The sequence below is a fragment of the Centroberyx gerrardi genome, chromosome 7 (genome assembly GCF_048128805.1).
Source record: "Centroberyx gerrardi isolate f3 chromosome 7, fCenGer3.hap1.cur.20231027, whole genome shotgun sequence".
Classification (NCBI taxonomy): domain Eukaryota; kingdom Metazoa; phylum Chordata; class Actinopteri; order Beryciformes; family Berycidae; genus Centroberyx; species Centroberyx gerrardi.
In genome coordinates, this window is record NC_136003.1 from 26,318,669 (window position 1) to 26,343,463 (window position 24,795).

At 45.1% G+C, this 24,795-nt stretch overlaps 1 protein-coding gene across 1 annotated transcript; it reads left to right on the forward strand.

The window, feature by feature from the left end:
* The first annotated feature begins 1,641 nt into the window (after positions 1-1,641).
* On the forward strand, positions 1,642-22,939 carry setd1a (SET domain containing 1A, histone lysine methyltransferase). Its single transcript, XM_071900921.2, has 21 exons — positions 1,642-1,655; positions 2,714-2,858; positions 2,956-3,054; positions 3,141-3,411; positions 4,477-4,601; positions 4,840-5,093; positions 5,702-7,436; positions 8,264-9,256; positions 10,439-10,606; positions 11,644-11,728; positions 11,820-11,962; positions 12,425-12,467; positions 12,573-12,771; positions 12,942-12,985; positions 13,368-14,701; positions 15,060-15,408; positions 15,641-15,822; positions 17,709-17,819; positions 19,323-19,442; positions 19,610-19,747; positions 20,580-22,939. The coding sequence occupies exons 2-21, from the start codon at positions 2,721-2,723 to the stop codon at positions 20,751-20,753; spliced, it is 6,705 nt and encodes a 2,234-aa protein (XP_071757022.1). The 5' UTR covers positions 1,642-1,655; positions 2,714-2,720; the 3' UTR covers positions 20,754-22,939.
* The last annotated feature ends 1,856 nt before the right edge of the window (positions 22,940-24,795 follow it).

Genomic DNA, 24,795 nt, shown 5'->3' on the forward strand with positions numbered 1-24,795 from the left:
TAATAAGTGCTATTTGTTTGTGTGAGAAATACAAATACCGCAATTCTTTGACTAAGTAGACAATGCAATGGCGCTCTCTTGTGGAAGCCATTTATTCCACAAAAGAAAAACTACAACAAAACAAATGACCATCAAATTCAAAGCTACAAACAGACTTAATTTTGATGATGAGATGAGATATCTACCAATACCTGTATGTTTTTTTTTTGTTGTTTTTTTTGCTGAATCCTCTTCTCTCATTCAACTCCTTAAATTTCAGTACAGTTTAGTTTTCACACACACATTAATTGAAAGTGGATATTTTGCTCTCTTGTGCTCTTTTTGTTTAAATGAATGTTGGAGTGTAAAAATGCTTATTCATGAAGTTTCTCCTATTCATTCAATTTCATCAAAGAGGCAAAATTTATAAATTTGTATGCCTTATAAATTGATTGATGTTCCTAACAGCTACAGTGAAATATATATAATTCTTTTGTGTTGTTTTTTTGTTTGTTTTTTGAAATCTCTCCTCCATTTTCTCTGTCAGGTTTTATATTTGGAAATGATTATAAAAGAAAAAAGGCCAAAAGATCTAGTTTAATTAATGTTTTATTAGGTCTAGGAAAGATGGCAATATAGTAGAGTAGTTGAGGTCTTTAAGATTCTTGTTAGAGCAAGAATAACGTTTTTTTAAAAAAGGATTTTACCTATTACAAAGCAATAAGAGACCAAAACATATGGGCTTATAAAGCAATTTCATGCTTTGTGAGGTGGAGGAGTTGCATTTTGCAGGTGTGTAGGCTGAGTAGGCAGGAGATAGAGGGTGGATGACAGTCTTATTTTATTCTGTTTTTCTTTGTGTGTGTGTGTGTGTCTGGGTTGGTGTAATGTACTGCTTGGCTGGTGTACAGGCAAGGAAACTTTTTACCCTCATATTAAGCAAAAATGTATTGTTTTCGTAGAAACAATCAGTGAAAGAGGAAATACTGAAAGGCATACTAAAAGACTCTTGGGTCCTGCAAGGATATTAATAAACAGATAGCCCTTACATTCACATTAACAAAATCAATCTCCAAATTTTCTGAATCCTCTCCACCTACGCATCCATTTTGTTTCTCATTTCACGGCGCATAATTTAGCCTGCTTTTCTCATGGCACCCACTATTAGTGGAAATGCTTCTCTTTTGGGCTCTGTTCATGTCTTGTCTATTCCAATATAGCTGTTCACTTTCTCAACTACCCTCCTAATAATTCTGTGTCAGTTCCATACCAAAGGGCACAATTTGAATCTTTAAAAAAATACCTATTTCCAATGCCAATCATCATAAAAGTGTATTTTAACTGGTGTGTGTGGTATTTCCACACAGGTACCCTCTTGGCACAGAGCAGCCTTTAGAGGGCGCATTGATCGCCTTGACTACGATGACAGTCTATGCTTTCTCCTTAGGTTTTCATTAGCAGATTCAAACATCTTTTTCAGCAAGAAGGACTTGAAGGCACGTGAAGTTATTTATTTACTTAAAATAAATTAATATTTTTTCAAAGCATTTGCGGTGTTGTATGTCGATGTAGCGGTTCGAGTCATGTTTGATAGTAGCCGGTTTCTGCAGAAAGTGCCAATGAGGAATCGTAGACTGCATTCGCACAGACTGATGGAGAACAGGCGAGGCTTTCAGGTTGGTTACGCGATGGCCGCTCTCTCAACAATATAGGGATTTTATGTGAAAACAATGGGTTCGTCATTTTTAGAGGCGTATTATTGCATTGACTAACTACCGGAATGATAGCGGCATCGTTTTAGTTCATCAGTTTTGCTCAAGGGCAGAATCGGAGATGCCCGTTTTCTGTTACGGACTCTGTGTTTTTCTTGTTCGTCTCCTAGGCCTGGCGTTAGCTGCCTACACTTTAGCGGCGGGTTGCTAGTACTTTCGGATGAGCGGGCAATATGTCCAGAAGAGGCGGGTGCGGGTTTTAGGCTAACCGGAGGCAAAATAAGTCCGTTGAACGTCAAAGAGAGGTGCATACCACGGACGTCACCAACAAGATGATAACACTGTCGGCAGAGGTTAAAAAAGATTAGAGTTTGACTCCTAACTTGATATGCTTGCTAGTTAGCAGTGCGCGCTAGCTAATGGTAGCGTTAACTTGCCCTAGCATAACCGAGGAGGGATAACTGAATTAACGTTAGCGAACTAACGTGTGAACTAACGTTAGGTTGTTTGACGGAATAATTGGGAGCCCGAGTTAACGTGTGTATAATGTGAACCATGTCTTGACGCTATTATCCGTTTCTTTGCATTTTGTTGGTGTTTGTTAGCTTTAGCTATCATTAGGCTGCTAGCTGAACTCACTGGTTAGTGACGTAACGGTGGTCATTGTTTTGACAGCAGGCAGCATCTTGGCCGAGTGTGAAAATGTCTTGATAATTATCGCTCATATTTCTTTATTTTTATTCCTCTGTGTTAGAAACTGAATAGTCATAGACAGTGGTCGAAGAAAGTAAATGTTTGGCTAATTTGTGTGACGCAGCTGATGGTAATGTTACCATGCAAGGCACATACTACGAACGGACATGCATGTTTTGTCTGTAGGAAGAGTATCATTTCAAAACAATTAAGATGCAGTTAACAATGTTATAACTCAGCTGTTTAGCCAGTGTTATTCTGGTGCTGTGTTTTTGCTCCCAAACATTATCTGCTGCACTGCATCTAAAATCATGCATTTCCTCTCCCAGTTGTAGGATGGATCCAGACAGTGGGGCAGAAACACAAAGAGCTCTCAGTTTGCAGTGGAAAAGCTACAAGCTCGTCCAGGACCCAGCTATTCGGCGGGTCACACAGAAAATATACAGATATGATGGAGTGCATTTCAGTGTGCCAGTGAGTTGGTGTTTACTTTTCCCCCCCGAATCTATATTTGTGTGTGTTTGTGCCCAAAATGAGGAATTTGTGACTCCAACCTGTTTGTTTTTTCCAGGACTCTGGGTTTCCTCCCGTGGGAGATCTGCGGGACCCCAGACCTCGGAGAATATGGTCCAGATACACAGAGTTGTCCCTGCCAGTGCCCAAGTTTAAGGTGAGAATAACTACTTTGCTTTTATTTCACACGTCTCCAGCATCGTCATCTCTTGTAATGACTCTTGATTCCTTTTTTCTTGACAGCTTGATGAATTCTACGTGGGTCCCATACCCCTCAAGGAGGTGACCTTTGCTAGACTCAATGACAACATCAAGGAGCCCTTCTTGGCAGAAATGTGCGCCAAGTTCGGTGAGGTGGAGGAGATGGAGATCCTGTTCCACCCCAAGACCAGGAAGCACTTGGGCCTGGCCAGGGTGCTGTTCACCAGCACCAGAGGAGCGAAGGACACAGTCAAACACCTGCACAACACCTCGGTCATGGGCAACATCATTCATGCTCAACTCGATATCAAAGGTAAGATAACGCCTTATCTGTGGCTTCTTGAAAGATTGAGCTGGTTCTGGTTTGCAAATTATCACAGTGATGCTGCAGACACAACGTTTGTACAGTGACATGTAATTACACATGAAGAACATATGTAATAAAACTTTCAATTCATTGAAAGAAATGTGATTTATCTGCGTTTTGCATTGATACTACTGTGCCTTTGAGATAGATTTTGATAATAATTATTCTATTTTCACAAATATGCGAGTAAAACCTTGCAGTATTTTTATTGTGTTTCAATGTAGCCTTTTTGCTGGGCATATCTTTAGTACCACAGGTAATTGTCCACAATGATTTTATCTTTTATTTATTAACAGTACTTCTTAGCTGGTTTACCGATGGTTCAAGAAATTGAAGAAAGCACGGCAGATTGTCATGCAATAGTAGTTCTAAACGCCTACATTTAGTTCAAGGGCAGGCAAATGTGCAGCAAGCATGGAAGTATTTATTTTTAACAAATAGAAGTTGCAATGCAATTCCATTTAGTGGCTTTCAAAGCACTTTATCTCCAAGTTGAAAGGTGATGTTTTGTATTTAGTTTGTCTTATCACTTTTCTCCAGCAGCTTGCCAGTAGTCGTGCTAGAAATAACAGTTAGATGTCTTGTAACGTTGTCTAAGATTCTTGCATGGTGGACATTGACCTTCAACTTCCAGTTCAGACCCTGGATCATACATGTAGGGCTCTGTGTTCTCTCACTAGTTTAGGTTTAGGTACTAGGTTTAATTTGCTGCTCAGGTGTCAATCAAACTTACACAGAGATGGGCACCATGGACACATGACATATGGGTACATAAAAATAAGACAACAGCAAAGAAGATTTGAGCATATTAATTGGGCAATACAGGCACATCTGCCATAGTGCACATTGAATTACATCCAACTGAGTTTGACTTGAATGATACAGATGATGTTAAAACCTAATAGTAAGAGCATGTAGAGGTCATCTATGCCTTATGTTCACAGTGACTGTTAATATACATTTCACAAGCTGTCCCTGTATTTATTTTTCTGTGCCTTTGTTTCGTTCCAGGCCAGCAGAGGCAAAAGTATTACGACCTGATAGTAAGCGGCTCCTACACTCCTCAGACTGTCCCCCTCGGAGGCAAGGCTCTGACAGAGCGGCTCCAGCCTCAGGCCCCAACACAGCCTGACACGGTACAGTCGCAGCATAATCATCACTGCAATTATTTAATGATCAGCATCTCAAATTTACTATGTGAATGAGTATTGAAAAGCATTTGAGCAGCAATATTTACAATCTTGACAATATTATTGAATGGTCATCGCCTTCTCTAATTGATCTCTAATTAATCAAATCAAGTTTAGTTATGGAGCACTTTTAACAAACATGATTGTCGGACACAATTAATTTATGATTTATTTCCCCTCACAGTCGTCAGATATCAGACGGAGGCTCTCCACTGACCTTGCGGCTTTGGCTGCGGGGGTGCAGGCCCTCACACCGGGGAGCGTCACCCCTTGCTCTGCGGAAACGGGCTACAGTGAACAGCGCCTGGACACACCCCCCTCCTCCATGGCAGGACCCTACACCCCAGGCTCCTCTGCCTCCTCCCAGGGCAGTGGGACACCCTACACCTCCAGATCTGGGACTCCTTTCTCACAAGACTCGGGCTACACCGGCGGCAGGTTAGTTGTTTGATATTTAAACCCAGCACATTCAAAACTCTGATTTTACCACGGCGCTATTGCCACAGCTTCATCGTTGTCAAGAGGCAAATTCAGGTCTTTGAGTCAGAGATGAGTACCTTCACTTCTCCATACCTGTACATGGTCAAACTGCATCACAGTTTACAAAATTTTAGCAAATCATTTCACATATCATGTCTGTTCTTTATTGAGCGGTGTCAAATTAATAAAAGGAATTAAACATTATGTTATTATCAAAATGTAACTGTGGATTTTGTAGCTGTGGATTTTTACACAACTCCCATAATCCTTTTCTTGTATTCAAATGAAATTCACATGCCGTCACACAACGCGAGAAATGGTTCTTTGTTGCAATTAGTTTGCAGTTTGCACGGCTACAATACAGTTATGTAATATAAGATATGTTTACTAATGTTAACTAGCAAACCTAGTAGCTTGACATTACTGTATTCTCCATAGAGAGAAGAGGCAGCTGATTAACTACTGTACAGAATCTCTGCTTGGTATAGTTTTCATGAATGTTGGTAATGTATAAATCTAAAAAACTACGTAGTAATTTTGAACACTATCTCATTTCTGTTTTTCAGACATACTGGCTACAACACCGGTGCTTTGGGCAGTGGCTACCCTCCCCAGGACATGCTACCCTCCTCCTCGTCCTCTTCTGCTGTCTCGTCCTCGGTTGGGGGATACAAAGTCTCCCGCTACTCTGAGGATCCACAGGAACCTTCAGTGTACCATCGAGGTCGCCCTATGTACCCCCCCACTGCCTCGTACCGTCCCAATGAGCCACCGTGCTACCCAACGTACCCCAACGCCGGAGGGCCCGGGCCACACATGGCGCACCACTCTGCAATGCCTCCGCCACCCCCTGCCGCCCAATACGATCAGCCCCCGCTATCAGACAGGGAGCGGGATAGGGAAAGGGACCGTGACCGGGACAGAGACTCGGCGGGGCGCTACGGGGCCGGTGGCATCGGCTCCAGGAGGTCGTCTTACCACCACCAGCAGGAAACAAACTCTTCCTCAAAGTACCATTCCCATCACTCCCACCACCATTCAGATCGCAGGGACGACAGGGGCTACCGGCGGGACAGCCTGGGCTCCCGATCCGGCGACCACGGCCACCAGCGACACCGCAACCACCACCACTCTCACAACCACCACAGCGGCGGGGGCGGCAGTAGCAGCCGCAGACGGAGCAGCCATGACAGGGACAGAGATAGAGACCGAGACAGAGATAGAGACAGAGACAGCGACTACTCCAACAGCTCTGACCCCAGATACAATTCCAACTCCTACCGCTCCTCCTCCAACAGCATGTCTCCTCCCCCTTCGTCTTACTCCGCTTACTCCTCCGCTAAAGAGCCTGCCGCAGCCCCTCCTCACGAACCACCCGCTTCCTCTCGTCTCGGGGGCGCCGGCCTCGGGGAGAGGGGCTCTCTGTCTGGGGCAGGGGCTGACAAGGACTACCATGCGGCTCACCACAGCGCTCTGCCGCCACCTCCCCCACCGCCGCCTCCCCTCCCACCGGCCTCTGTCATAGCGGCGGCTGTAGCCGAGACACTCGGAACACTGGACTTTGGCCAGGACAGTCCGGCCCGTGAGGAGCAGTGGACCAAGCCCAAACGCCGTCCCAGCACCCCACCCGTCCCACCAAAAACACCCCCACCCTCCTCCCCGCCCCACTCCTCCATCGCCTCCTCCTCTACCTCTCCTTCCTCCACGTCCCTACCCCACCATCTCCCCTCCTCTTCCAGCTCCCCCCCGCCCCCTCAGCGGGACTCCTCCTCCCCGGAGCCAGATTCCACCAATGAGAGCCTGCCGTTTGTCTACCACAGCAGCAGCCTCGACTCTCGTATCGAGATGCTCCTAAAGGAACAGAAAGCTAAATTCTCTTTCCTCGCTTCGGATGAGGAGGACGAGGAGGATAGGAAAGAGGAGCGGCAGAGGGGCACAGGCGGGGATGGAGCAGAGCGAGTAGGAGGGTTAGGAGACGCAGCAGGGGAGCACATGGGTGGTAATCAGATGGGTGATGATGGGGAAAAGGACCACAGGAGGAAAGGGGAAAGGGACAGAGATGGCCGGAGAGGGAGGAAACAGGGAAAGGGGGGAGAAGGGAGGAAGAGTCCCACTGTAATTGCAGCAGCCACACCATCTTCTTCCACCTATTCTCCCCACATCCCGGCCTCCGAGGATCCCCAGGCCCAGGCCAGCCTCCCTGGGACTGGGGCTTTGCAGGAGGAAGCTTCACAGGCTGGATCTGCTGATCTGCGGAGCAGGACAGGGGCACACACACCACCTTATAATGGGCAGAGTCAGGTAAGATCCTCAACACTCATACTTATCTAAACGTTTAAGGCTTATTTAAACGTTTAACTATTCTATGACTATTATTTGTAGAAAAAGGGCTGTCTCAGCTACATTTTGTGCTGACCAATAAAATATGTATTGACTCATTTTGTTTCTGTAAGAACTAGCTGCCACTATCAGCAAACTGTACTGATGTCTAACTCCCAAACATTTAACAGAAACTCCCACAACACAGCTGACATGCTCCATGCTCTGACCTTTTATGATCAGAGTAACAAATACTACTAACTTTTCTACTGCTACTTTATTCACTTTCATTGTTGTTATTGTTGTAAACTGCCAGCTTCCCACGCGAAACTCTGTGTCTTCTTTGTTGTGATTGGTCAGCTCATAAAAAAGCATTGCACTCCTCTAAACCAGTGGTTTTCAATGCTAGACCTCTGGACTCAGAGTACTGCTGGTTTTCTAATTGCATTCACCCTGCATCCCAGATGTAAAATAGTCCCTGATTAGATGGCTACAAAGAAAACCAGCAGGTCTCTGGGTCCAGAGGACAGGGTTTGAAACAGTTGAATTTTTCTCAACTTTAGAAATTGCTCTGCTCTGCTTAAAAAGCAGCCAGCCGGAGTCCACTTTCCCTACGCCTTGCACCCACTCCCCATTATCGTTAGTGTAAAAGGAAACTGCTCTGGCAGTATAAAAAAGTTAAATAGTATGAAAGCTGCCTAACTCTTCTCTTTTGAAAGCATGTTTATTGCTGGGACAGTGGTTCATTAAATAGAAGGATGGTGTCCTAACTCTGAGGAACCACTCACATTCTCTGTGTTTTCTTTCAGTCATCCCCTCATTCCTCTGGGGAAGACATGGAGATCTCCGACGAGGAGGAGGAGAACACCATAACGACGGTGACTACCCATCAGCCCCCAGCCTCCTCAGCTTCCTCCCCTTCTTCGTCCCAGGCTGCCCTGCCATCGCAAACTACGGACCCCTCGTCTTCACCCCCGCCCATCTCCGACTCTGCACAGCACTTTGGCACCTCCATGCACCCTCCCATACCCTCCTACCCCCCTCACTTGCCTCCTCCGCCACCCCCTGGTTACTCCCTCCAGCCCCCACCTCCTCCGGGCATCCCTCCCCTGCCCCACATGGAGCTGCACCCCGAGTATCCCCCTCCCATGGCCCACCACATGTACGACTACGCTAGCTCCATGGAGCTGATGAACCAGTACAGCGGCGGAGCTCCCATGTCCTTCCAGATGCAGACCCAGATGCTGAGTCGTCTGCACCAGCTCCGCATGTCCTCGTCCAACGGCACCGCAGCCCCCGGCGAGGCTGCACCCGCAGACTACTCCGCCTCCTACCATCTCCACTCTATGCCTCCTCCCCACACGCACCACCCCTACATGGACCAAGAGGGGAGCGGGGCGGGCGCTCACTACGACCAGGACCACCGCTACATGCCCCCCCACATGCCCTACGCCTACCCCGACCCCCACGGCACTCAGATCCCGCCCCCACCCCACCATGGCATCCCGCCTCCCCACACCGGCTGGCCCCCACACGTCCTGCCTCCACACTACCCCTCCTACATGCCCCCACCTGGCTATGGCACCATGCCGCCTGGGGACGGAGACGAGTACAGAGCTCCAGGGGAGGAGATGCCCCTGCTGGCTGACAACCCGCATGAGGCCACGGTGCAGATGGCCCTGGCCACTCTGATCCAGGAGATGAAAAACATCATGCAGAGGGACCTGAACCGCAAGATGGTGGAGAACATCGCCTTTGCAACCTTTGACGAGTGGTGGGAGAGGAAAGAGACCAAGGCCAAGGTAAAGAAGAAGAGCCACAGTGATGCTGTAGTTGTTGTCTTAGTTCGTGTTCATGCTATTCTGCTATTTTTTGGTTGAAAAAGCGTTGCTTCAACCACTTTTTGTGCTGATAGTGAAAAGTGGGTTTGTTTCCATAGCGACTAGCTGTAGTAGCTGACACTATCAGCAAAGAGTACTTAGGTACAACTCTCAAACTCTGACGAAATCTCCCACAACACAGCCACTGTGCTCCACACTGACTCTGATGACTATGATCAGATTGACAACAACTACCAACTTCTATAATTTTTCTATTTTCATTCTGGTTGTTGTTGTCGTAAACTTTCATACCCTCCTCTAAAAGGCTGAACTTTTCTCAACTTAAAGGATAAGGCCGGTGTTTTTTAATGCATTGCTTACCGTTAACAAATCCTATGAAAATCACAAAATCAGCAATGATTTTGTTTTGCCAACAAGTCTCGTCCATGTAGCTGGTGCCCAATGCAGCCTCATGTCCCAGCACCCGTAGAACTCCATTGTATTAAAAAAAACTATTAAAAACACGTCACAGAGCCACGCTGTTGCTCTGGCAGCATATTTCATCATCGCGATGCACCGGGCCAGCCGACTTTTTCCTCAAACAACTTAATAAGCCGACTGTAAACACTTTGCGATCTCAGGAAAGTAGATCCGTAGCACCGAAAATAGTCCCCGGCGTAATGAAGAATTTGTTCCCATTTGAATTTGATTTGGTAATAACTACAATAGCTTGACTTTTCGTGGTAACAGTTAGCGATTTTTAAAATTGAAACTATGTCTTTGTGAGCTGTATTTCAAGGTTTTTAGCTTACAAATGGAGCCAATGACTTCCGGGTTGACGGCTAAAAACGGTACGTGGGAAGACAGAAAGTAACGGGAGTAGAGCAAACGCATTGTTGATTTTGTTATTTTCATAGGATTTGTTGACGGTAAGCAATGCATTAAAAAACACCGGCCTTATCCTTGAGCGAAGTTCTCTGCTCTGCCTAAAACAAGGGAGGGGAGGTGTTGTTTTCCAAAGTGCTTCCATTGCCTTTGATGTGCCTTTGCCCACAGAGATGTATTTCAGCAGCAAGCAGTCATGCTGCTATCCACTATATTCATCAGTGATCCGTGTTGGATTGGAGGTTTTTGATTGATCATTATAAACTTTTCTTCCCTCAGCCTTTCCAGACGATGGTGAGGGGGGTGTCGGCCTTACGGGACGATGAGAAGAAAGAGGAAAAGGTCAACCGTCCTCGCGAGCCTCTCATGTCTCTGGTGGACTGGGCAAAGAGTGGTGGCATGGAGGGCTTTGCTTTGCATGGAGCTCTACGTCTGCCTTCCTTCAAGGTAAAAACACCACATTTTATCTTCATGTTTGACTAATGGCACGATCTATCTATTTGACACTACCAAACCACTAGTAGAACTGGATTATTTGCACCAGGAGAAATCCTGTAATTTGTAATTTTACATGCTATGCATGTAATTCCTGATGACCTGGATAGATAAAGGATCTCTATGATTTCCCTTAAATTACTGTTTACAGCCCAGACAAAAAACAATATGATCTACACCTCTGTTTATATGCGCACGCTGATGGGTCAAACAAGCATTATTTTTACTATTACCAAGAAGAGTTTTCCTATGTAGGAACAAATGCTCAACTGTATCAAGCTAGCCAGAGATAGCCAGAATAATACCAGAACTTTTTTCCACATGAGTATGACAAATGGCACTTTCAGCGGCAAGGGAAAGAGGATATCGGAGACCACAAATCATTAAAGTTTTTTAAAGTTTTGACAGGAAGTTCTATTTTTATTCTGGCTGGCTTGACACTGGTCTCCACAAGATCATGTTGATGGTTGATGCATTTGCTTCCTAAGTCAAAAATCTCTTGAAATACAGCCTTTATTGGGTTATTTCAGTTAGTAGCCTTGGTGTCTTAAGACAGTCTTACCAACATTTAAAAAAGTAACACAGTATTATGTTATGGAGAGGTAAATCTGAACTGGATTGCCCTCACCAGATGGCCTGAGTTTGCCGGAAAACAGTAGGTTTTTTTACTTTCCAGATTTAAAAAAATTGCAGACATTCCCGTATTGGTACTGGATTAAAATTGTGGACTCTTAGTCATAATCACAATGTCAGGACCCCGATAAAACCAATCCAATTTGAACAGGGCTTATGTGAACTTTGCCAAGTAAGTACTGAACTATGAAAACAATGCAGTCCTGTTAAGTTTAGTGTTGAGCCAGCACAGTAAAATGGCCTTTTGTAGAATTGGGGAGCTTGTCAAAAATAGTCAGAATGGTTGCAGTCCATTCTTGGCAGTTGCTGTCTTCCTCACTATGTATGAAAAACAATGTTGGTGTCTGATTGTTTAGGTGAAGAGGAAAGAACCTCAGGAGCTTGAAGAGGGAGACATGAAAAGGCCGCGACCCTCAACCCCGCCAGACGAGGATGACGAAGGTTTGCCGAGCTGATGATTATATTTTATGAGGAGGGGGTGTTAATAGGCCTGGCCCATGTGTCTCTTAACAATCCCTTGTCTTGTCTCCAGCTGCTGATGGGAGACGGCCAGAGGCAGACAGACACGGAGCAGAAAGGGACAACAAGAGGAGGAAAAAGAAGCCGAGAAGTCGTAAACCTTGGGAGCTGGACAGCGAGGGAGAGGAAACCTCTGATGGCTCCTCCTCTGAAAAGGTGTGTGTGCTCGCATATTTGTGACCGTGTGTGTTTTTCCTGCCCCAGAAATGGGCTTAGGTGGTGACTGACAAGTGAAGTCCATTTTGAAATTTCCAAAAGTGTGGTTTTTTAAATGTCTATTTATCTATCAAATATATGCTTTTCTGAGAGTGCAAAAGAAAAATCTTGGGTGACAAAAAGTTTGCAAACCACTGCGACAACCTAGACCATCGTCATTAAATTGCAGGCTGAGTATTATATCTGCAAATATGAATGTTTGATTAATATGGTGCAGAACTGGTTGGATTTGTTTGCACTGTGTTAACATTTTCATGGGAATTCATGTTGCTGTGGCGTTTTCACCTACTGTTGGCTAGATGGCAGCATTGCACTGTATTGCTCTCTATGCACTTCCACTCTCGCTTCTGATTGAGTGATCTAAATGTAGTGTTGTAACTATGTCCCTTTTTTTAACTGTAGGAGGATGAGGAAGAGGAAGAAGAAAGTGAAAAGGAGTCTGATGGTAAATCACAACCAGCACTCTCAGATATCAAATCCTTTCCATGTTTCCTTTTCGGTCAGGGCAGCAGTGTTACCACATACTATATCTGATTTCCCTCTTTTTCAGATGACGCCCTCAGTGCTGATAGCGATGATGAGAGCCTTTCTTCGTCCTCTGAGGGCTCTTCCTCTTCAACATCCTCATCTTCATCTTCTTCTGAAGATGAGGATGAAGAGGGAGGGAGGGCTGAGAGCGAAGGGCCAGACACCATGGATGAGTCGACCATGGACAGCACAGCCCTCGACACTGAGAAAGAGGATGACAGGTATTTTTGTTTCCGTGTTGGCACTGCACTGATGGAGCACTGCTCACGAAGATGTATTTCTTGTCAATCCTCTTAAATATTCCTTTGTCAAATATTTTACTTGTCGTTATTTCATTGTTGGTGGCCACTTACCTGTTCAATATGATCGATTCTTTTGCTCTTTTCTCCAGGGAAAATGCCACAGCTGCTGTTTCAAAGGCAGAGGTCAAAACAGGTTGGTCAGAAGTCTTGTTTACATTATAATCATCGTCATCATCTTTACTTGTATAGCACTTTTATAACATGGTTAAAAAGCACTTTACAAAAAACAAAAACAAAGAAACTTCAAAAGCAATAAAAGCAAGGCAAGAACCATAAAAGTAAACCATAAAAGTGAGGTCAAGAACAATTAACCAAAGATCATTACATCATAGCATAAAAGCAAGTCTTTAAAATTGAGTTTTAAGAGGTGATTTTAAAAGATGGTACAGATTTAGTTCGCTGCAGCTGGCTAAATCTGTACCTTCTTTTAGAATAGGACAATAATTACATAGGCTAAACTTGGATGAATGTTCAGTTTGGCTAATTCTGTCAAAACTTTCATATTTTTCTCTTAGGGGAAACTGAGAACAGGAAGGCAGATACAGCAGCAGCACCCACCAAGCGCCCTCCGTCGCCCCCATACCCGCGCCCTTCCTCCCCCATTGTTCTTGTGCCCCCCCTCAAGAAACGCAGGAAGACCGTCTCGTTCTCCACAGAGGAGAACGACAGCAAAATGCCGCTGCCGACTGCGCCGTTGTCTCCATCGCCCTCGCAGGCGGCGGGCGAATCTCCCCTCCTCTCCCCTGCCAGGCCTCCAGACTTCCCTCTCACCGCTGCCCCGACCCCCTCCGTTCACCCCACCCAGGGCATTCAGCTGCTCCCCTTTGCCTCCAAACCGGGCGAAGGCAATGCCCTCATCGTGCCCCCGCCTGGACGCGGCCTGTACCCCGACGAGTCCAAAAAGCTCCACGGCCTGCCTGTGTCTCCGCAGACCACCCCTACCAAATCCCCTGGAAAACGGGGTGCAGGCAAAGACTCCCTCAAATCTCCTGCCCCGGCCCCTCCTGTTATGGTGTGTCGCACTGTGCAGAACCTGCCTTTGGACCACGCCTCCATGTGCAGGATGGCCTTCGAGGAGGCCCCTCCTCCTCCGCCTCCCGCCACCAAACGGCCCAGAGGACGGCCTCGGACAACCAGCCTGTCCGCTCCCTCCTATCATTCCCTCAGAGAGGAAGAGGAGGATGAGGAGGAGAGTGAGCAGAGGCTGAGACTCAGGGAGCAGTTGGGGGCGTCCAGCCTCCTGCAGCTGGCCTCGGCCCCAACCACGGACCTGTCTGTGCTGGCTGACGTGGCCCTGAAGATGGACCCGGAGGCCGGGGACTCTGAGGAGACGGAGACATCAGATGAGGCAGAGGAGCAGAAGATGGAGGAGGATCTGTTCTTCTCCCCAGAGCCGCTGGCCCTGGTTATGAACCCAGAGGGCGTAACGGTCCTCATGGAGCACAACTACTCCAAACCCCCTGTTCTCCTGGCGCCTGCCCCAAAGAGGACTTCCTCCAAACAGGACTCCTCTGTCCTGCTCCCTGCAGACCTCAACACTATCTCTGGGGTGCTTGAGGCACCAGAGGAGGTTATCGGGGAGGCGCTGCCACCCAGGGGCGACACTGGGGACTACTTGTCTGGGATGGACGTGCTGTGCGAGGCCGGGGATGTGGCCAAGGCCATGGCTCTACCTCCATCGTCAAAGAGGAAGGGCATGGCTGGCAAGGGTTTCGACCTGGAAAAAGACAAGAGCAAAAAGAGGAGAAGGAAAGACAAGGAAAACCTGGAGGTTCTGCACACGAAAAAGCAGAAGGAACGGCCAGGGAAGGAACGGCCAGGGAAGAAACAGAGGAAGCGGAAACTAGAGGTGTGTGGGAAGTTGTAGGGTTTGTTCCTGTAAGTGTTTGTGGATGTCTTAATCACCGACTGTGCGTCATATGTAGCAAGGATTTCGTTTCCTTTGGTGCATGCAAATGTAAGTGGCTACAATGGTGGTTTCTATAATGTTGACACACGAGTCATGACCTTTTTAGGTTTTGGTGTTATGGCATAATTTTTTGGTAAATATCTCACGTCATGAAACCTCTACATCTTGAAATCTAGATAAAAATATAAATGGTTCCGCATCCCTCGGCCCTTAAGATTTTTATGACCTTAGTTTTAGCGCTTGTACAGAGTTGTGTTCATATCAGTTCCTTGTAGTAATCTTAAGTTGCTCTGTCCAGGACTCGGAAGAAGATGTGGATGTGGAGGAGCTCGAATCTGGAGAGCTGTCCAGCTCAGACACCGAGGACGAGGAGGTTGAAGAAGTGAGGAAGAGTGAGCGCCTCTTCCTGCAGGAGGCAGGGGTGACATCGTCCCAGCGCTGGCCCAAACCCGTCCCGGCACCCGAACTGCCACTATTGAAGTTTGAGCAGCGTAGCGAGTTTGAGCAGATGACCATCCTGTACGACATCTGGAACTCCGGTCTGGACAGTGAGGACCTGATGCTGCTGAAGACCACTTATGAGAAGCTGCTGCAGGACGACCACAGCACCGACTGGCTCAACGACACCCACTGGGTCAACCACACTAATATCCTTATCAACCAATACTGTCTGCCTCCAATATGGTGTCTGAATGTTCAACGTTATCTCCAGGATTGCTCTGGAAGTTCATAAACCTGTTTACCAATGTCCAAATGACCCAGTGATGATTTCAGCCACTCTGTAAACTATATAATGTTAATTTTTATATGTTTAATATTTGCTATCTGTGCATACCATCGCATGTTTTCCCATTATTGCCCTTAACCTTTGGCCTGCACTTACCAACTTGCCGAATCCTCGGCGTAAGAAGAAGAGCGCCGACGGACAGCTTCGTGAGCATGTGACGGGCTGTGCCAGGAGCGAGGGTTACTACGCCATCAGCCGCAAGGAGAAGGACGTCTACCTGGACCTGGACCTGCCTGAACAGGTCATACAGGAGATGGAGAACATCGACAGCATGGTAGGCAAACTCCTAGTAGTTTTGCTCAGTTACTCTATCTGTGATCATTTTGATATTTGGTCTCAGAATTGTGCTACAATATGCAAGTTTTCGCCTTGAGTCAGCAAAGTGTATTGTTAGTCCAGCGCTCCTTCCCCTTAATTGGTAAAGTTCATGCCCCCTTGTCACCCATGTTGATGAGCTGTCTACCTTGAAACTGCATCTAGCATCTAGCGGGTCTTGTTATGCTGCACATTTAGTTTGGTGTTCTTTGGTTTCTTAATACCGCTATTGTTGTTGCTATGATTTCCCTGCACTGTGGCTGCTAGCCTCACCTTGACAGCCACAACCAGCTCACCGCTGGCCACGCCCACAGCAAGCTATATAACCCATAATGTCCTGAACAGTTCAATCTCAGGCAAACGGGGGGTTTTGGGCATGTATAATGTCTGTATAATGTATAATCTGTGTATAGTGTAGTGTATAGCAAAAAGAAAAAAACACCTAAATCCAGCTTTTGTAGTGTGTGTTCCGGCCTCTCAGTGTCTGCATTCTGTGGATGTTGATTTGATGCTAATGAACCGCTGCTCTGATTGGCCGCCTCATTGGAGCGTTGGGCTTTTGCATCTGACGAGAAAAGCTAGAAAATGAGGTTGAACTCATTTACGGGTGCCCGGCACCCTCCCGGTCACTGGGAGGAGACTGGTCAGGGCGCGGCAGCACTAATTGAGCGTATATAGATGGAGCAGTGGCTTGTAAACAAACCCGCTCCTAAACATAACGGATCGAGAGAGAAGAGGAGCAATGACTGCTTCACTCTTTGACAGTGAGGCGTCACGATCATCAGATTACTGCAACAACGAATATCTGCTGCTGCTGTAATGTAAGAATACAGGCTTCTAACGTCTCCATTAATTGCCTTCCATCTTAATATTTCAAAATTACCCTTTGATAGTAAGGCATTCTGTGATAAATTGAAACACACCGATTAAAAGATAAGGAAATATAGTAGTCAGTGTGTGCTATAAAAGCTTCTTGTGATACATTTGACAATTGAATTGCGAGGCACTTACTCCTCAGATTGTTGTTTGTAATCTGCCAACTGGTCTTATGATAGCGCCTGCTTGTCGCTGCTGAATCAGAACAGGCAGGGTTGGAGCGTCCTGCTGGGAGGGCCGGTTTAAAAAAATAAAGCCTTTTAAACTTTTTCCTAAGAGAAGAGTGCCTTGGATTTGTTTTTCACATTTCTGTTCAAGTCTGGATACTTTCCATTGAGTAACTCTCTACAGCAGAGGAACGCTGCCAAGGCAGCGTTCCTCCTCTGGGCCAATTTGATTTTATGTGATTTGTGACAGATTTGTCTTTTATCCTCCTATTTTACTATTATATTGTTTAACATCTATTATCTTTATCTTTTGCCGCCTTCTTGTTTTTACTTGTTTTAGTTTATTTAATGAGTATGATATTTGCATTTATTTAATTGTTAAAACACTTTGTACTCTTTTTTTTTTTTAAAGGGCTATACAAATAAGTAGTATTGTTATTATTACTGTCTGATGTCATGTGGAAGAGTGTATTCATAATCTTTATTTGGGATGTTTGGTGGTGGAGTAATGCTTCCTATATATGTAGTGATGAAGTGGCTGTTCCTAAATTTAGTTTTGCATTAAGTAGAAGCAGAAGAGAATCTCGCCCCCCTCCTTCCTCTTACCGTTTGCTCCCCTCCGTATCTGCCCTCTCAGTCAGTCAGCGGTGTCAAATGAACTTCCTCCCCAGACTAACATGACTGTTGCACATTTAGGTCAAAGTTCCCTGGTTCAGTCACTCGCAGCTCAAGGCCATGTGATAAGGTGACACTGTATCAATGACCCTGTATGAGCCTCTCTCTCTCTCTCTCCCTCCATCAGGGAACAAACCGGCTGCTGTCGGAGAGACGCTCGGAGCAGCGCCGCCTCCTCACCGTCATCGGCACCCCGGCAGTCATGGATTCTGACCTGCTCAAACTCAACCAGCTCAAGGTACAACCAGCAACAGCCTTGGCACTGATTGAACCCACTCAGTTGTGTCATTTATCTGTGCATACTCACTCATGCACATGTACAATCAAGAGTTTTGATAAGGTGGACAATAGGGCAATAAAGATTATTTTCATGATTGATTAATCTAGCGATGGCTGTGCTTGTTTTTAACGCCGGGGCGCTCGGGCTTGACGTCGGCGGAGTTAGCTGATAAAATAAACGTCACATGCTGCACAACAACCAGAGGACTAGGTCAAAAATCATAAACAATGTAATTTTTATGAAATAAAATAATATCAGAAGCAATATTGGAGCATTTGAGGCACCGCTACCGGCTGCCTTTTAGCACTTTATTTTATCGGCTAGCTCCGCCTACGTCAAGCCCGAGCGCCCCGGTGTTAAAAACAAGCACAACCTTCCGCTCGCTGTCAGAACGCTGCCGATATATCTCCTGGGACATTTGGTAACACATTAGCAAAATGCCAGATGTGCAGTGCAGCCTGCAGTTACTCAGCTGAGATATTACTGTAACGCAGGTCTGTCTGTTGCTATGTGCTGCCCTTAGTTCTGTAGCTCTCCAGCTGTAGTTAGCTGCTACGAACTCTGACAGCGAGGAGGACTGCAGCTGTTTGACCAGAGCGCCAGAGCCATTCGCCCCCTGATTAGATAGTAAAACTCACTCCTTGATTGGATAGTCAAAAGAGTAGCGTTCCCATTGGCTAGTAGACTCGCGAGGCAAAACGGGGTCAAAAATCCGTGCTTGTAACCTGGATGTCACATGAACAGACTTAAACTTTGACCGACATTTTTCACGCAGTTTGCTGCTCTGAATCTCTCATTACACATTCACAAAACTATATCTGTTTGCTCTGATTTTTTTTGCAACCTCGCATTTGAAATCATCTGTCCACAAATGTTATTTACACATTCACAAAATGTTGTTTACAACTACAAATCTTTTCTACACATTTACACATTATTTTTGTTTGCTTAAATCTTTTTTACACATTCAAATACATTCATGCAAAATTGTTTCACATGTTCACAAATGGTGATATACAACTGCAAGTCTCAAATTATTTGCAAAAATCATTTCACAAGCTCACAATCTTTTTTACAAGCTCAAAATCTTTTTGACTCTTTATTGAGCCCATACGAAACGTTTGTCTCTTCCCCTGAATGATACATAAAAATTTGCCCCAAATTGCTATACTCTTCTTTATATTCTACTTTTCTGTTTTTATTCTGTTTTTCATTGATATAGTCTATTGCTATTCGCTGCTGCAAAGACCCAATCTCCCCATGGGAATCATTAAAGTTTTATAGTGCAACTGACTGATACCTCTACACTTGGCTCTCTTCCCTGATTAACCTCAGGGAAGAGCTTTGTGCCATGCTGGAGTTTTAGGAAAAATTACACTATATATTAATTTGAGGGCATAAGTACTTACATAAATCTTGACGGAGGTCGTTGTGACACTGAGTCTTTTTGTCCATGTGCAGTTCCGTAAGAAGAAGCTTCGTTTTGGACGCAGCAGGATCCACGAGTGGGGCTTGTTCGCCATGGAGCCCATCGCTGCTGATGAGATGGTCATCGAGTACGTGGGCCAGAATATCAGACAGGTACTGCTTCCAATTTAGAAACTGCGAGCGCATTATAATTCCCTACGAGTGCCCTTATAAAGCACTTTAGATGTGGCAGTCACAGAAAGTGTTACTGCCTCTTGGTTGGTTTTGTGTTAACGCAGCAGCGGTGAGTGAATGTGCGGTTGTGTCTCTGTCTTTTCTAGATGGTGGCTGACAATCGAGAGAAGCGGTACGCCCAGCAGGGCATAGGGAGCAGCTACTTGTTCAGAGTGGACCACGACACCATCATCGATGCCACCAAGTGTGGCAACCTAGCACGATTCATCAACCACTGCTGCACTGTGAGTCGGGAAATCCTCAATCAGCAAGTGTACTCGAAATAGTTACGTTTGCATCCAGCTGTCAAGCAAATTTAGAAATGTTGCAAAAACAAAAATGCGTATTTGCTGCATTTCCATCAGCTAGGTGAATAAATGAGTGAATAAATAGGCTTCCTGAATGGAAAAGTATGTCAGAAAACACGCCCATGAGAAAAATCAGAAGTGTCTTTCAAGAACAGATTAGTATTGGACAAATTGATATTATTAATTCATGACAGCTAATGTTGGCCATTTTTCATGCTCTGTGAAGACGAAAACAAATAAATGCACTTGCCAATATTGGAATGACAATACAACCACAACGGGCAAAGTTTCAAGTGCTTATCTTGGAGATCATTTTGGACAAATATTTTATTTATTTACTTCAGAGAGTCCAAAACCACTTTTGAACCGTTTTGAAATGAGACTGAACCATTTGTTTGACTGATCATGTCAGGCCTGCGTCATTATTTATTCAACAAATATATTTCCATTGCTATTTATCACATAATTTGTTTTTTGAAAACTTTTCCATCTCAAGTGAACATGAACACTTTTTTGCGATATCAAGGAAATTTCATTTAAATTTGCTGTTTCCATTCAGCAGTTTGATGTAGATACATCATCATTTGCATGAAAATACTAGGATGAAAACCCAGCTAGTGACAGATTTCACTGATGGATACAATAAGAACACTGATGTCACGTGATGTGGTCGTGGCCTGTAGGTTTCTGGTCCTAACCACTTTTGTTGTAGTTTATTTTTTTTGAGCTGTTGTTTATCAATCTCTCACTGCCCTTTCTCGTCTCCTAGCCAAACTGCTACGCCAAGGTTATCACCATAGAGTCCCAGAAGAAGATTGTGATCTACTCGAAGCAGGCCATCGCCGTCAACGAAGAGATCACCTACGACTACAAATTCCCCCTGGAGGAGAACAAGATCCCTTGCCTGTGTGGAACAGAGAACTGCCGCGGGACTCTCAACTAGCAGCCGCACTTCTCTTCTTCTTCACTTGCCAACAGGAATGGACGAGTTCCCAACCAGACCCCCCCCCCTCCCTCCCCCACCCCTCCGCCAGCATCAGACTGTACCTCGAAACAAAGCCACCCTTCCACAGCCCACACCTGCTCCTCCGGACGGCCACACCGCCGTCCTCACCGTACCCAGGAAACAGAGACGCACACACTTGCACTTTTCACGCACACTTTTCATTCACTTGGCAATTTCACAGGCCATTACTTGAGGGGATTGTGAAGCCTGGCGTGTGAAAACTATGAGGGGGCCTCTGCTTCAGCATTAGCTCTTCTGTAGCAGTATTGTTCGACTGACTGGGGAAATGCGTTCCGACCAAGTTGTTCCGCGCAACCAGGCATGAAAGGTCTTTTTCTTTTTCCACGCCAATAACCTTTTCGAGGAAGACAATGGAAACTGATCAACACCGGTACTGTGTGTCCGCCTCGGCTCACGTAATCTTCAGCCTGGATTGCTTTGCCAGTGTCAAACCCCCCCCCACCCAACCCACCAACCCAGATCCGCACACAGACGCACAGGAACATCGACAAATAAATTCAGGGTTTTTAAAGGCGCTTGTTCGGAGCGCAGTTTTAAGATACTCCAACCGATTTGGTCTTCAGTTATGCAAGATTTCCAAGTATGAAGATTGTTTTGGAGCTTTCTTTTCATTTCATAGTATTATATATTAATATTACTATTATTGTTGTTATTGTTATTTAGTTGCGTTAGCTGTAAGTATCTTACAGTGAGATGAGCTTCAGTGTGCCCGCCCACTGTCCTCAGTGGCTTGTGATTCACCAGCCCCATAAAACTAGTGTTTCCCTCCTCCGCTGTGCGTGGCTCTCCCGCTTTGCCACAACCTGGTGTCTGGATGAGAGTAATGGCCCTTGAACTGTTGCTTTTAACCGTGCAAACATTGGTCAGATAAATTGCAGCGCAAAGTTTTGTTTTTACATGGCTGCTGAGTTTTCCTCTGCAGGCTCAGCACTACACAGAATTGGACTGTGTTTGTTCTTTTACATCTTCCCCTAGTTTGATGCTGTGTCACCCAAGGGTCCCGTGACGAGAACCCGATGGGTGTTTGCTCTGTAGGACCAAGATCGCTAAAAATACCCCCCCACCCCCCACCAATGTATGTGTGTATGTGTCTGTCTGCCTGTGTGCGTTTATCTGCTCCTTCCCCCGGTATCTGTGCGTGTTTTATTTTAAACCAGCAAATGTCAGAGCGTTTGTTCAACAGTCAGGAAAACATTTTCTGTGAGTTCTCCTTTAATTAATTTGCCGTTTCATTAAGACAGAGATTACTACCAAACTTCCTGCAGACCCCAGTACAGATGTGCGGTCAGTGTTGTTCAACTTAGTCACTCTGTGTGCTCTGAATGTTTTTAAAAGGCACATTTATTTGATTAGGTCAGGTCTGTTTCTAGGTCTAATGTCTAGTTTTAGTCAATTTTCAGTGTTTGTTTAATCCCCCCCCCCAACGTTTTTTTTTTTGGCCTCTTCAAAATGCATTAGTATATATATATTTTACAAGAGGGTGTGCCGAAGTTTGCCCCATATGAAACATCCCTCCCTGAAGAATCTATTCGCTTAATATGAGCAAATGTACTGCATTCAGTTTCTTTGGAGTGTAGGTGTGAGCTGTGTGTGTGCCTGCTAGATAGATCAACTGGTTTGTGATAAGCTGCAGACAGACGGGTGCGTATGGCCCTTGTGGTGTGTCTCTGTTTTTCATATGGTTTCTCAGCTCACGCGTATGGCCGTCCCAAGTTTTTAAGCTTTCATTTTGAATTTTTAACTAGCAGAAGCACTCTCTTCTCATTTTTGTTCCCTCCCAAACAGGAAACTGTGTAAGATATTTCTTGTTGCAATGAAAGCCTTTCAGTACAAACCAACCCTCTTTACTACAGGATAAAAAGATGAAAGAAAAAAATTCAAAGAAATAAATGTAAATATTGTAGAGGTGTTTGTTTCTCGTAGAAACACACTGATTCCAAGCTGTAAATATGTTGTTCCTTTTCCTCTCTCCATGAGGAGGAAACATGTACATACCTTCCATTCAGTTATTTTTTATTGTTTTTTCCTTTTAATTTGATGATTATTATTTTAATATTATTTGCAATATTTCTCTTGTATTAATGCGTTGGACCCTTTATTAATGGTGCATTAAAATATTTTTTAAATAAATTACAGGCTCATGTTGTTTTTCTCGTGTAACTTTTGGGTGTCTTTGTTCTGAGGTTTTAAATGTTGGAAACACTGTAGGTTCAGACTGTCAGAGGAGTTTGCAGACTGTTATTATCTCCATATGGAGCATACTAACTGGCAATTAAAGTTTTTTTTCCATGCCACGTAGCAAAATCTTAATTAACCCACTATAGAATCACATGCAACTAGGTCTTGGGGTAAAATCTGCATAGTGACGTGTAGTAAACAGGAAGTTGCTTGCTTGCTACAAACTTTCCTTGAGATCAGGGACACACTCATCACTGAAATTGCACCTGCAGCCTCGATGCTTCCTGTGCAGACGAGCAGGACGTGCAAAAGAGAGATGTTGAAATCTGACCTCCGAATACAGGAATTCACAGTCATCAAGTGACGACAGAGGAAAAGGAGAAGAGCTGGGGAAGCTCACTGATTTACCAGCTGGAGGTCTGGGTTGGAAAATCATTGAATGTCTGGTTGAGGTGCTTCCCCCCCTAATCACAGGAGCCTCTGCTCTGACTCATGGATCATATTGTTGAAATCAGTTACACTGCTGTTTGTGAGGTGCGCTGTTTATATCATGCCATCAGCATCTTTGTAAGGACTAGCAACTATTTGTCTTTTACCATTTATCCTGTTTGTCACAGAGATCAGCTCTGTTATCACAACAGCAGAGAGAGCAACAATCATTAAATGGAATTCAAGCATTGAAATTACTTGGAGTATCTATGTCAGACTCAAGTTTAGTTGAGTTAAAAGTTTAGTTAAAATACTACAGTGATAAAGAAATGTGTTGATAAAGAAGAAACAATTGAATGATTGATGATGTGGAAATGAATTGGCACAAGTTAGACAGGAAAAAAACAAAGCAGTTACAAGAACATCTGAGAGGCCAGCTGATCAGCTGATGGTCCAGAAATGATACTTTTCCGGTTGTGTTGTCCGTGGAAAGGTATAATTTGTGATTTTCCTCTGAGTCACGAACGGACTGACTGGAACTCTGAAATGAAAGGAAATTCCTCTTCTGTTTGCGTGTGGGTGTGTGTGTGTGTGTGTGTGTGTGTAAATGCCTACGTGTTTACCTCAAAGTGTTTATACTCCATAGTGCAGCAGGTGAGGTGATTTCCCTCGCTGTCTGCACGACTTACAGGAAATGTTTTGCCAATCTTTGTCATGTGTGGGACCCCAAAATAGATCCACATTTGACCCCTGACCCCATTTGATAAAAGTCTGTCTCATTGAACCCCATCTGAGAAGATTTAGTTATGATTTCATGCAGAATTATATAGCCGTGTTTACTGCAGGTGAGGAGATTACATTGGAGTAGACACTATCATTATTATACATTATATCTTTGTTCTGATCTCTAGTGCATGAAATAACAGTGAAAGGAACTGTCTTCATTGTGCTGAGATGTCCCCAGACCCCAGTTTGGGCACCACTGACTTACAGTTTTGTGATGTTGTAATGAACCTTGATGGAAGCCAGGTTCGGATGAGGCAACAAACACAAAGAGACCAGATGTGAGAGGCGATAAGAACGTGAATGAAGTCCAGCATTAGTGCAGGCCAGGCCGCTGAAGTTAAAGTCTACAAAGAGGAAGAATGAAGAGAGAGAGAGAGGGAGAGGGAGGAAGTCTGCCATTTGTGGCTGTATAGACCAAACCAGAGGAGATATATAAAGCAGACCAGCAGCTGAAATCAGTATCATTTTGTGTATCAAAGTATTACAGTGAGCTTCTGACTGCATGTGTGCCTTAGGCTCCAGTATTGCGGCACACCTGCAGTTTCGGATGACCTGGTGAACAAGA

Coding starts and splice junctions, on each gene's coding strand:
- setd1a (XM_071900921.2), top strand. CDS start 2,721: ATGGATCCAGACAGTGGGGCAGAAACACAAAGAGCTCTCAGTTTGCAG. Junction 11,963..12,424: donor ATGGCTCCTCCTCTGAAAAG/GTGTGTGTGCTC, acceptor TTTTAACTGTAG/GAGGATGAGGAAGAGGAAGA. Junction 12,986..13,367: donor AAAGGCAGAGGTCAAAACAG/GTTGGTCAGAAG, acceptor TTTTTCTCTTAG/GGGAAACTGAGAACAGGAAG.